Genomic DNA, 12,962 nt, shown 5'->3' on the forward strand with positions numbered 1-12,962 from the left:
TTAGTCAGAGGCTCGGAGCCCTTCTGGCTCCAGTCAGTCATTATAGAGTTTCAGTGTGAAGTCTAGTGGACATTTCTGTATAAGAGATGTTGCCCAAAATCATTGTAACCAGTTCATTATTAATGAAGTTTCTTATTGATAAAAAAAAAAAGTGAGTGACTTGATTCTGGAATATGATCATGAGTGGAATATTCCAACGTTGGAAGAACTCTTTACACCTTTCGAAGTCGGCATTATAGCACGTATTCCTTTAAGCTTTAGAGCAGCAGAGGACAACTTGATGTGGCATTATGATAAAAGGGGTAAATATGGGGTTAGAAGTGGTTACCATGTTGCTAGGATTGAGGATGGTAGAACTGAACGTGCATCTAGCTCTTTGGGCACATATGGTATTCATGCAAGATATTGGAAGGTCATTTGGGGAGCCAATATTCCCCCTAAGGTACGTGTCTTCATATGGAGGCTTTTGAAGGGTATTTTACCAACAAGATGTGCACTCTCCCAGAAGGTTAGCCTCTCTGATGTTAATTGTGTTTATTGCCACCAATCTTGTGAGGATGGGCTGCACTTATTTAGAGATTGTGATGTGACCACTTGTTTTTGGGTACATACTACTCTGGGTTTACAAGCTAAGAATGTGGCTGCGTTAAATGTGGTGGATTGGGTACTGAATGTTATTGACATTCTCAATGGAAGTCAACGGTGTGCTTTCTTCATGGCACTTTGGGTACTGTGGACTGAACGCAATAATGCTTTGTGGAACGATAGCTACTTCTATGCAGCCAATGCAGCCCAATGGGCTAGCAAATTTCTTGAGGAGTACCAGCAGCTAAATATCCATGGGGGTGTGAAATCTCGGCGGGAGAAAACAAAATGGCAGAATCCTCCGAGTGGGCGACTGAAGGTGAATGTAGATGGTAGCTATCGGGCTGACTTTGGTGATGGAGGAGTGGGGGTAGTAATACGTGATGAACATGGTGTCTGTTTGGCAACTCTAGCACGCTACTTCCCACATGCTTCTTCCGCTTTGCACATGGAAGCAGAAGCATGTAGGGCAGGCTAGGGGTTCTCTTAGCTATCCATCGGAACATGACTACTCTTGTTTTTTAGAGTGATTGCTTCCTTGTGGTTACTGCTCTACAGCATGATGTGGAAGATCGATCTGAAATTGGGCGCATTATGGATGATTGTAAGTCATATTTGATGTCTTTTCACTCTTTTCAGGTTAGGCACATCTTCTGTGAAGCAAATGGTGCTGCAAATAGGTTGGCACACCTTGCTAGTTTTGATTATCTTTCTGATGTTTGGTTAGATGAGTCTCCTGTTATTATTCGGGATGTACTCTACGAGGACTTTTGTACTGATGCTCGAGGTCAAGGTATTATGTCCCCCTCGACGCATTCTACTTCTAATATAATAAGTCAGGCGTGGGGATGAGCCTCCCAGCTTGGCTGGGTTCCAAACCCCTTTCAAAAAAAAAAAAAAAAATTGTTCAAGAGCATTTTGGTAAAATTAGGGAGGTATACTTAGCTTTTTAAGTATTAGAAAAAGTGAATTGGAGGTTTAATAAGTAAGAGATGTCTAAATATCAAATTTGAAGGTCCAACTAGAACCATCCTTCACCAAAAAAATAAAATAATAAAAAAGAGAGAAGAAAGCTAGCTTCTGTATAATCAGCCAAAATAAATTGAAGCCTTTGAACTTGAGAAGAAAGCTTGAACAGAGTCGCCAATATCAAAAGAATCAAATCAATTGCTGTATAATCAGCTCAAGCATTTATAAAACAAACATAGTAATTAAAACAAAGAAAATCCAAGAAATGTCAAACCACATACAAAAAATATGTGACTTCAACTTTCAGTGACCATAATAAGAAGTATGCAGTTTTCAGCAAAATTCACACTCAAATGTACAAAATAAGTGACTTCTGCAATAAAAAAAGTTTGCAACGTACCCTTTCAGTACTACAACTCGATGAGATCTAAGCTTAAGCAAGTTTTTCCCAGGTCCGATCCCGCCTGAGCTCGGAAACTTAACGAACCTCGAGGTCCTTTGGCTGTCGGAGTGTAAATTAGTCAGTAGAATACCCGACATGCTAGTTCAACTCAGTAAACTCACAGATTTGGACCTCGCGTGAATAATATATAGTTGACCGATTGGGACCTCCGATTCTGGCATCATTGACTGAGTTAACCAGCGTGAATGTCAAAGCTGAAGAAGCTCCGGCTGATGGGGCCGATTCCCGACGAGTTGACTTAGTTGGAGGTGGAGAGCCTCAATCTTTACAAGAAGAATTTCGAGGGGAGTTTGCCGGTGAGAATTGTCGACTCACCAAACCTGTACGAGCTCAGACTGTTTCAGAACAAGCTCACAGACGAGCTGCTGCGGAATCTCAGCAAGAACTCGACGTTGAAGTGGATCGACGCAGTGCTAGAGGTGGAGATTAGACAGAGAGAGAGAGATTGATAGCACATGGGGAGTTTATTAATTTGGCTGAAGGTAATATTGTCATTTAACATTTAAATTGGGTATCTGAAAATTAAAAACTCTTGATGATGTAAGTGAGAAAGTCTTTGTATTGGGTCAAGGACCCTTCTTGTTTTTAATGAAGCAAAGGCAGGACCATTATCTCCTTATCCTAAAAGCACTGCATGCAATACAGGAATAATCTAGAAAGTTCCACACTCATAGCAAAAAAAGAAAAGAAAAGGAAAAAACAAAAACAAAAGCAAAAAAAAACTATCAGGCAGAAGCTAGCATCGAGCAGAACTTGAAATACCACGGAAAGGTTGGCCAAGATACAAAATCTCGACCAAATGTTGGATGGAACTAGGAACCGTGGAAGAGCTTCCTGAGTCTGCGTCCCTTCAATCGAAGTACCGTAATTAGCCAACACGTACATCTACCAGGGCATAACCTTCTCGAAATATTTGCGTTACCTGAAGTCGAAACTGACGAGCAGACACCAAACCATTTAGCCCTCTTGTACGCAAGTCTCCAAAGCACAGGAGCAGGAGAATGAAAATTCCTCACTACTACTGCTGAATTTGTTTCAATCCACAAGAAGTGTCATTCCCTTAACCTGGCAACAAGAATTTCCTCCAAGAAAGCCGTCGCTGCATAAAAAGCACCGGGGACCCGAGCCCGAGCAGCAAAAGCCTGCATAAAAGCCCCATCACGATCTTGATCAATAGCGCCATACCCAGCATGTTCCAGGTCGCGAAAGCTTCCATTCGTATTAATTTTAATCCAAGGGAACTCCAGGGGCCTCCAAACAATTGTTTGAAACTTAGAAGCAGCTAGCCTAAGTTGGTAGAGCCATAAGAATTCAAACATTAGGACACTGGAAGGAGATGTAGAAGAAACAAATACATGCAAGCCCCGCAGACTCTTTAGATGCTTTAGCCTTTGAAAAGAACACTTGTTTACCGCCTCATACTTCAAAAGATTTCGTTCAGACAATAAACACCAAAGGAGGTTACATATCGTAATGCGCCAAAGCAGCTTAGACAATAGCTTCTTCATATATATTTTGATTTTTCTCTATTTTAGGGAAAAGTGAGACTCTTTTCTCTAGATTTACTATAAGAGCAACTCCAATAGCTTCTCCATATTTTGATTTTTCTCCATTTTAGGAAAAAATGAGCCTCTTTTACTCCAACAGATTCCCTATAACCTCATTTTAGGGAGAGTGAGGAAAGAGAAAACTAATTTCCCTAAATTTACAACAATCTCTAAAATGTTAAGGAAGAATTATAGAGGTTTTAAAGATTGTTGTAAAATAGAGAATCTGTTGGAGTTGGAGCAAAAAAATTGTTTAAAGCTTTGACTTTTGCTTCCCTATAATACAAAATTATAGAGAAGTTGTTGGAGTTGCTTTTAGAGAAGATTTATTGAGTATAGAAACAACAGCCACGGAGAAAAGCTCTTGCAAAGTTAACTGCGGGGGGAATTGTGAGCCGAAACATTTGAAAATGCCAACGCCAAAGACTCGAAGTAACTATGCAATCCCAAGTTCACCAAAAATATTTGGCAATTCTAAGGTATTTATACTAATACTTCATATTGGAACGATTCTTTTTTGAATCAAACCCAAACCGGGTTTCAATATATTCATCTAAAGTCAGAATATGCTGTTACATATCCTTCCGTTGCTATCTACAGACAGACAAGAAGATAGTGGTAGTACCCACATTGATACATAGAAATAGACAGAAGATTTTTTTCTCTCTTGGCTAAAGTTTATATTCTCTATAAAACTATGAACTCAAATATTTCCTTCTCCAAAATTTTATATAGAAGTTATCACGCAGCATGCTAGAAATGATTCATTTTTCGCAACATTCATGAGGATGCAATTCAAATTGTTTTTGCTGCCGCCAATATGATAAATTCTTACTCTTCTTTAACAAAAACTAAAATTGTGTAAAAGTACTATGGTACCAATTCAACTATCATTAAGTGACACCCTCGTACAGATTTTGTGAAACTAAATTTTGATGTACTGCCTATCAGAAATTCAGAATAGTCAAGCTGCTGCAGGTTTAATCATTCTTAATGGTCAGGTCTTAACAGATTAGTTTATTCAAATGTGTTGTTTGCTGAAGCTATGGCTCTCGATCAGAGCAGGTCCGCAAGCTACTGTACTTCATTGTTTTTCTAAAATAAAAATTGAAGGCGATTCCAAGATCCTGATTGACCGTATTAACAACAATATAGCTACTCCTTTGAGAGCCAAACGAGATAATTAATGTATAGGAGAGATGAAAGAACAATGCATTTCCTATTCTTTCCTTCTAGCAAGCAAGTTAGCAATTTATTGATAACAGCTATGAATTCCACATTTCTACAACAAATTTGTCATCCCGTTCCAAATTAAAACTTGTGGGGCTGGGAATAGCGTTGCCAACAAATTTTGCTGAAAAAAGAGTCACAATCCCCTAAGAACACCTAAGCTGATGTTTTCTTCGCAGATCTGGACCTAAGCTGAACTCACAATCCCATTCTTGCCAGTTCTTCCTCAGCTGTTACTGGTTTCTCATTAAATGAATTCTATCTCCACATGCTAATAGTCAAAATGTGATCTGTGAGAGTCTACCAGTGATTGCGGATCCAATGATGCATTTAATTTCCTTTTAGGTTACTCTCTACACTAAAAGTCATCATCCCAACCGCCAAAACCGTCACCATCATCACTTTGATCAGACTTCATGGGACTATGTACTTGAGCAACAGCAGGTTCCTCGTGTTGAACTTCGGCGGCGGCAACATCAGTTTCCATATCTTCAATTTTATCCAACTCAGGTTTTGCCACTTCCCTCTATAATCAAATATAGTCATTTTGGTAATTATAACAAAGAACAAAGAAAACCAATAGTAATAGAGCTCAATATAAATAGTTAGAAGTTAGCGTAATTTTGGATCAACTCTGGTTGCATAACCAACACAATACATACTCAATGAGTCAATTATCTAAATAATTTCAGGATTATGAATCCCAAAAGAGATATTGAAGTCCTAAACAGATGAACTCTGACTTCTTGAAGGTCTTGTATTAAAGACTCTCTACAATTAAATGCACCAGGTACCACATCCAACCCAACAACAATTCTGATATGAACTCTCAAGTGTGTGACATATTACCACCCGCTTGTGAATAAAGAAAAGAGGTATGCCTAAAATTATAAGTTACCAAGTACACTTGTGGAGGTCTGGATACAGACCCTATGAAACATACAAATTATCCTCAAATAAACTGCAACAGCATAGCAGAAGAAAATCAAAGAAAAGATAGAAACTGCATACATTGTTATCATGAGTCAGCTCTACCTCCTCCTGGCCTGCCATGTCACTCGACTCATCTGCATTAGACTCCAGCTTTTCCCCAGCACCTTTTTGCAACTCATTAATCACCAAAACATATTTGGAATTGTCTGCATGGGAAAATTATATTATCATACAAAGAATTGGGCAATTCATAAACAGAAATATCATAGAAGGATGATATATCATTCTATGTCCACTTGACATGCTTTCCTCAAAGCTGAACATATTTGCAATTTTGGTTACTAACAGCAGCAGGTCCTAACGAGAATGACCGAACCAGAACAAAAAAGATAAATAAAAACAACATTAACACTGGATGAAGTTCTGTATGAAGCTCCTCGCATGGCATGGTGATGGTGAATACAAGAACAACTGTATTGATCTTTTGGGGGGATAAAACATTATAAATTAGAGTTATTTTACATGGCTTCCACTCATTACGATGGGGATTAATTTTACACTTGGAACTAAATCAAATACGATTAATTAATAAGTAATACTGTTTTCTTATCTCCAATCACACGAGTATCAAATTGGTATGTATGGGAAGTTTGATGTGCAAAATGTGAGCAACCAATGAATCTGGGGTAGGGTTGTTCTTCTTTCCCTCCTGAAGAATGGAAAGGAAACCAAGTCATGGCTTGCCTGCACATTGCACCCAACCAATGGAAGAAGCAGCCACCAGATATAACCAAAAGACAAATGACCCAAAAAAAAATTACAAGGAACAGAGAAGGTAGAATGACAAATATATGGAGAGAAAAAGAAGGTTGAAAAAACTGACATAGGCAAGGGTAGTACAATTTTCATCTACATTAGAATTATGAGGGACTGTGCTTGCAGTATTAAGATTCTGTAATATGCAGCAGAGAACCTCACCGAATTGCAGATGGCCTTCTAGTAAACTGGCATAGCCCTCGAAGGTCTCTCAAGTACTTGCTTCAAACCAGGTAGGACAGTAGGATAGGGGGCAGACTGAACGGAACTACGGAAGAGGAGGGTCGTCCTCACCCCCATAGAAGAAAAAAAGAATCTAGTATCCAACTTATGATGCTCATTTAAATGTAGAACTTCACATGCTCACTCTTCAAGGTTTTTATGCAAATATGTATCGTTGGTAGGAAGACCATTCATGAGCTATACAAAGATAAACGCTCACATTGGACTAATATGGACGTGATAAGCAATGGTAACCCAAAAGTAGCCAACTTAACTCTAATTTCTCAAAGATCACTTCAGTTGTTATATAAGATATTTAGGGAAAAAAAACACTTTAGACTAATGCTCTGGTTAGGCGTAGCACTGATAGAAGCTGGACAAGTTAGTTACCTTATTTATCCCCCTCGATTAATGCCGATCTTATGAGTTCTTTTATATTAAGACGTGGTAGGAAGAAAGGGAAAGACAAACAGTAAGAAATAAATCCAGGACTTCACCTTTCGATTGACGGCGAAAGGCTTCATTGATACGTAATGGATTGTGACGAACTTCCTTCTTGAACTTAAACTTGATTTGATCACGTGTTCGACCAGGAAAAAGTAGTGCGATCATACTAAAATCGGATCCGAACTGCTCAATACCCTAAATCACATGTAAGATACTTTATAGTTAGTTTGCACTTTTGGTCAGAGAAGAATACCATTCAATAACCTCCATATAGGTACACTACCTCATAGAAAAGTTCCGTGTCTTGTTCATACCATTTTGCAGGGCGTTGTTTTTTCATAAAAGATTGGTAATTGAAGCTACAGTAACTTGTGCTAACCCTATCCCGGTAATGTACTTGATTTTCATCAGAGCTCATGTGTTCGAAACCAAAGTTCTCTTCATTATGGGAAGCTTCCATATGAAACTCGTCATTTGCACTGCACAAAAGGAGTTGCAATAGGAAATGAAAATCAATGGACTACATATGACTCCACGAGTAGTGGTAAAACTTAAGTATTTACAGGCAAATAACCCCTTTGTATGAGTTCGCAAAACATGTGGTTGATCACAGATCTGGATATGTTACAACAGAATAGGAGAATATCATAAAGAATAGCAGTTTTTGCTCAAACTCAAAGTTCTAGACTTCAATAAACATCACAGATACAAAAATACATATTCCGAGGAAACCATGCATTCATACCTTATGTCCCAAAAAGGAAAATTAATTATATTCAACAACATACATCATCTGATACAGTTATAGCCTCACATGGTGGACAACAAAAAGTTACCAATATTTGAAAGTATACCAACTTAGAAGACTCAAATCATAATCATACTACTCTAGATCCTTCATAGCTCTCATTTTGTCCCCATCTATTGTTGCAACTTCCTAATATGAAAAACTATATTTTCCAAAATAGTGATGGTTAATCACATAAAAAGGACGTAACCCTTTAGAATTCTGAAATTGCTCTAATTCTAATGATCAGTCAAAGTACCAAAACAGATTAGGGGATGTGAGAACTTTGGTTAAACCGAAATATGCAATGAAGGGTCATAACATAAAATCATTTCTTTTGGTCAACCATTAATATAAAATCTTAATCGTCATGAAATGACTGCTTAGTAAATAATGACAGTTGAGGGGAGAGTATACAAAGAAATATATCCGCCACTTTCAACCATCTAAAACAAATGAACTAACTCCTGGTATACATTAAATCTGCATTTATTCATGCCAGCATAGTACCACCACATAAAGGATCAGAAAATTGATAACCACAATAGTGATACGAACTATGAATCATATATCATATATCATCACGATCCCCAGCAAAAATTACGCCATCAATCTTGAAACTATGAAAAAAAAAAAAAAAAATCTCACCAGTTGGTGATTTACTGATTTATATATAACAACTCAAGTACCTTTGATCAGACGCTGGAGTTTTCAACTTGGCTGCCTCTTTAATCTACATGAGTGGACAGACAGTAACCAAGCAAAGAATCAGTATCAGTAATGGAAAATATAAAATAGCTACAAAAATGCTGTGCAGGAAACATCATATTTCCTCATGTAAATGTTTGACCACAAAGACTAGAAAAGTATAACAATCTAGTGGTAATGTACCTCTACGCGCTCCCTATACTCTCTTAGCCGAATAAGATCCTTCATAGGCACTTTTTGAGGATCAATTTCATCCTCTGGGATCTCAAGCAAAGACTTGTCCACTGCAAAACATAAAAGGAAATCAAGAAGACATACATACAAATTCCATATCTCATCATCGTAGACACCCAGCATTATGTTTACCATGTCTTCTATTTCTACGAGTTGAATGGGAGAACTTCTTTTTGGTCGGTTCTTTGGTTGGTTCATCAGGTGCTTTCTTGGTCCTTTTACGCTTTTGAACTGGTTTTTCATTTTCAGATACAGGTACCTTGGACTTTCTTGGGGCTTTTTTTCTCCGTTCTGTATTATGCTCCCCATCTTCATTGCCATCATAATCACTAGAATTTTCAGCATTGAAGCTGTCCTCATTAGTATTGTTCCCTGAATCATCAACTTGTTGATGGGGAAACCGCTTCCTTGACTTCCTGGCTGATGTCCCATCTTTAGCCTCATCGGCTGCTGAACCTTTGCGCTTCTGAGACTGAGGACGATTTGATACTGTAGAAGCCTTTCCAATTCCACTGTTATGACTCTACGCAATCCAGTAAACAACATAAACCAAAAACAAATTAAGAAGAGCGTTTATTTTTAACTAAAAGAAGAAACACATGGAAAAGTATTTTAGTTGAGAACATTTACCCCCGCACAAATACCCTCTGAATACACAGCATCCCCATAAACAGCCTCATCTAACTTAGTAGTTTCTGCAAAGCTTTCTGCATTCACTTGGAAATTAGGGGTTGGATTTGGGGCTATAGAATCACCAAAAGTGGGAGATACGTGATTATGAACATCTCCTGGCGGAAAGGCACAAAATGAGCTCTCATCCATATCACCTGTTTCAAAATGTGCAGGTTGGGAAAGTATGGTGGACTCAACTTCAGGGTGAGGGATGTTTGGATTCTCTTTTCCTTTTTTGACTCTGAGCTTGGGTTGAAATTTTCCAGCATGGCATCCTAAATCAACCCGAGGCTTGATTCAACATACTTAACACACAAGGTAGTAGTAAGAAAACAAGACGCAAATAATGGTGTACATACCAGTTGAAATGGGAGCCTCAAACACAACATCTAAAGCTTCAATCTCCTGAATGTAATCATAAACAATACTATTAATCAGAGACATTATACAACAAGAATCTTCTATCAAAGCACAAGTCTTTACCTTTGTTTCTAACTGGATTTCACCATGTTCAATGGACATAGCAGCTTCTGTGCAGGACACTGGATCTTGCGTTGCACAATAATCAGAAATAGTTTGAGCTTCTGCAACATCACATACTAAGAATGCTGAAGACTCAACAGAGCAATGTGTCGGAGCACCACACTTTTCCCCATTGACCTTATCAGGGGATTTTCGGGAAGCAGGCACTGCAGAACAAATAAATGCTTCCAACAATCAACAGACCAGTTCTAATGCAATGCTTCCAGTTACAAAAAGTTAACTGGCGTTAGATAACTCACCTGCACCACTGGTAGTTTGGGTAAGACAATCGTCAAGACATTCCAATCCTGAGAATATGTCTACATTCTGAAATATATAAATTATCACATAAAGTGCAAAAGGAAAAAAAAAAAAAAAATTAATTAAGACTTCATTCTTGAAACCATCTTACCTCGCTGGCTGATTTTCCAAAGACAGAGTGTGAACCTTCACTTCCATTAGAAGCTGCAACCATAACTGATGGTTGCAAAGTATCTGCTGCAGCTGATTCGGAAGGGTTGGTGATTCTGTCACCATCCAAGGACGGGACACTTGACCATAAATGCTCATTGTTTCCTGATGGCTCTAGTCTCCCTAAGATCTCTGAGGTCGCTGAGGATGAACCAACTGTATGTGTTACTTTAACCCCTCCAACATCAACAGATGTAGTAGATGGAACAGTATCTGAGACAGTGCTAGATAATGGGATTGAATCTTCCGTTACAACATCAGGGAAATTAGAGGCAGCTGCAGTAGATGCTATTTTCGTAGACTTGGGCTTCGCCTTGGGCCGAAATCTGCCAGTAACACGAACTGCACAGAAAACTGGTAATTAGTCATCCCTCTCCTGAGGCAAACACAGATGGATAAACATGACAAGTTCATCGAGTTGTAGGTGAACGACGTACCAGGTCCGGTAGGCTCAAAATCAAGATCCTCCATGTTGGGTGTAGCTCCAACAGTGATTTCTACATGTATTCTAATTTCAAGTGGGACACAAGGCAATTAAAAACGTTAGTCCTGTCAGCAGTCCCAAACAATGAAGTTATTAGAGAATGTCAAATATTAACAAAGGTTTCCCTGTTTAACAGTCAAACGTACGCAAACTTCTTCTTCAATTCAACGAATGCCACTAAATATTAAACCATGAAGTATGCATATATACATGGGATATTTTCTTAAACTATTAAGTTCCACTGGCAATGAGGAGAGGAAAAACAAATAGCCTTTAACCAAATTTTGGGATTAACAGAAAGGATGGTAGGAAACATCCCAAGTTCAGGTCATTTCTGAAACTCTAGTTCATCATGGGCACTAACCCAACTTGATTTGTGCAATCAACCAAAGCATCACAAGCCAGCAAATAGGATTAAAAGATTGATGGTAATAAAAATCCAACTTGGGTTTTTCGAGAATCTAATTCTCAGCTCAAAGCATGCAACTTTACAATTAAAACCATGAAAAGTAAAAATTTTGACAAATTTTGTGGTACAAAAGTGAACTTCACAAGGTAAAAAGAGACGACAGTCTATAAAAAATGAAAAAAGAGACGACGATACCTTGGGGGTAGAAAAGAGGGATGAGAGAGAGAGCCCTATAGTGGAGGAACGTAGTTGTTAACTGGTAATGCTTCGCGAGAATGGAGAATGCAGGCAATTTATATGCGGCGTTTGGGTGCGAAAGCACATGTTAATCGGGTTTTGTGATTTTAAATAAAAAAATAAAAAATAAGAACGGAAAAACCGTAGTTATATAGGAAAAAGTTTCCTATTTTGTCGGAGTAATTTTTTATATTATTTTTATTATTTATTGTTCAAAAAATTATTTTACTATTTTATTTTGATTATTAAATTTTTATTTTTAAATAGCTTTACTTTATGTAAAGGTATTATTGGTGTTTTAAAATTTTAGTTTTGTTAAGGAGAATTGGCTTGATACATAAGATATATTTATGACCCTATATTTATTTTCTTTGCCAACAAGTTTTTTTTTTTTTTTCTTCAGTTGAATGAGGTTAGACTTTATTAATTATTAAAAGAAATTCGAAGGTACAAACTTTTCGGCATCTATTAGGGTCCTAGGGATGACAAAGGGGAGGATAGAGTATGGGGATTGAAATATCATCCTCATACCCGACTTCATTTCTCATTCCCGTACCTGCCTCTATCCTCGTAATAAGATATTATGCTCATTGGCAAAAGCATACGCTGCCGTATTGGCCTCCCTCCTAACATGAACCAAATGAGAATTTGGAAGAAGTTACAAATCTTCATTAATATCAGCATATAGTCTACCCAGAACTGAAGTATTCTGCATCCTACCATGACCAAGCTGCTGCTTCAAAACCAAACAATTTGTTTGTAAGATAACTGAGTGTAGAGAATTAGCAAGAACATACATAATTAACCGTTGCCTTGCATGCCTCCAACTTTGCTTGTTCTGCTGAATGAACATTAATAACATACCTCCCTACTGCCCCTAAGAACAGTCCAACAGCATCCCTGATCAAATAACCACCGCTGCCTTACCATTGCCAACATTATATGCACAATCATAGTTCACTTTCAACCAACCTTGAGGAGGGGCTTTCCATTTGAACACCCTTTTAGTAGTCTGCATTCCATGAATCTTAGAGTTGTAAAAAATAAAATTGCTCAATCTTGTGGAAGACATAAGAGCAACTTCACATGCAAATGTAATTTTATTGTCCCATACCCTAGCATTTCGTTCCTTCCTAATACCCCAGATGAGAAATAATAACTGCGCAAAGGCTTCTGAGCAAAAACGAAGCCAACTAAGGGCATCCAATTGATTAGATTCTATTCCA

The 12,962-nt window shown here is 38.0% G+C and overlaps 1 protein-coding gene across 3 annotated transcripts; it reads right to left on the minus strand.

Moving 5' to 3' along the window:
* Positions 1 to 4,799: 4,799 nt before the first annotated feature.
* LOC112168209 (transcription factor TFIIIB component B'' homolog) lies at positions 4,800 to 11,830 on the minus strand. Of its 3 annotated transcripts, XM_024305333.2 has the most exons (15): positions 11,695 to 11,830; positions 11,044 to 11,114; positions 10,548 to 10,948; positions 10,396 to 10,462; positions 10,097 to 10,302; positions 9,973 to 10,018; positions 9,769 to 9,888; positions 9,572 to 9,648; positions 9,074 to 9,464; positions 8,891 to 8,991; positions 8,689 to 8,732; positions 7,496 to 7,691; positions 7,263 to 7,407; positions 5,806 to 5,933; positions 4,800 to 5,320 (listed from the first exon to the last, which is right to left on the minus strand). In XM_024305333.2, exons 2-15 carry the CDS (start codon positions 11,075 to 11,077, stop codon positions 5,153 to 5,155), a joined length of 2,124 nt encoding a protein of 707 aa, XP_024161101.1. In that variant the 5' UTR covers positions 11,078 to 11,114; positions 11,695 to 11,830; the 3' UTR covers positions 4,800 to 5,152. The 3 variants fall into 3 exon arrangements, 2 of the variants coding, with proteins under 2 accessions (XP_024161101.1, XP_024161099.1); XM_024305331.2 differs by having other exon boundaries at positions 9,572 to 9,888; XR_002924147.2 differs by lacking the exon at positions 4,800 to 5,320 and having other exon boundaries at positions 7,527 to 7,691; positions 9,572 to 9,888.
* Positions 11,831 to 12,962: the final 1,132 nt, after the last annotated feature.

Source organism: Rosa chinensis, chromosome 5, assembly GCF_002994745.2.
Source record: "Rosa chinensis cultivar Old Blush chromosome 5, RchiOBHm-V2, whole genome shotgun sequence".
Taxonomy (NCBI): Eukaryota; Viridiplantae; Streptophyta; class Magnoliopsida; order Rosales; family Rosaceae; genus Rosa; species Rosa chinensis.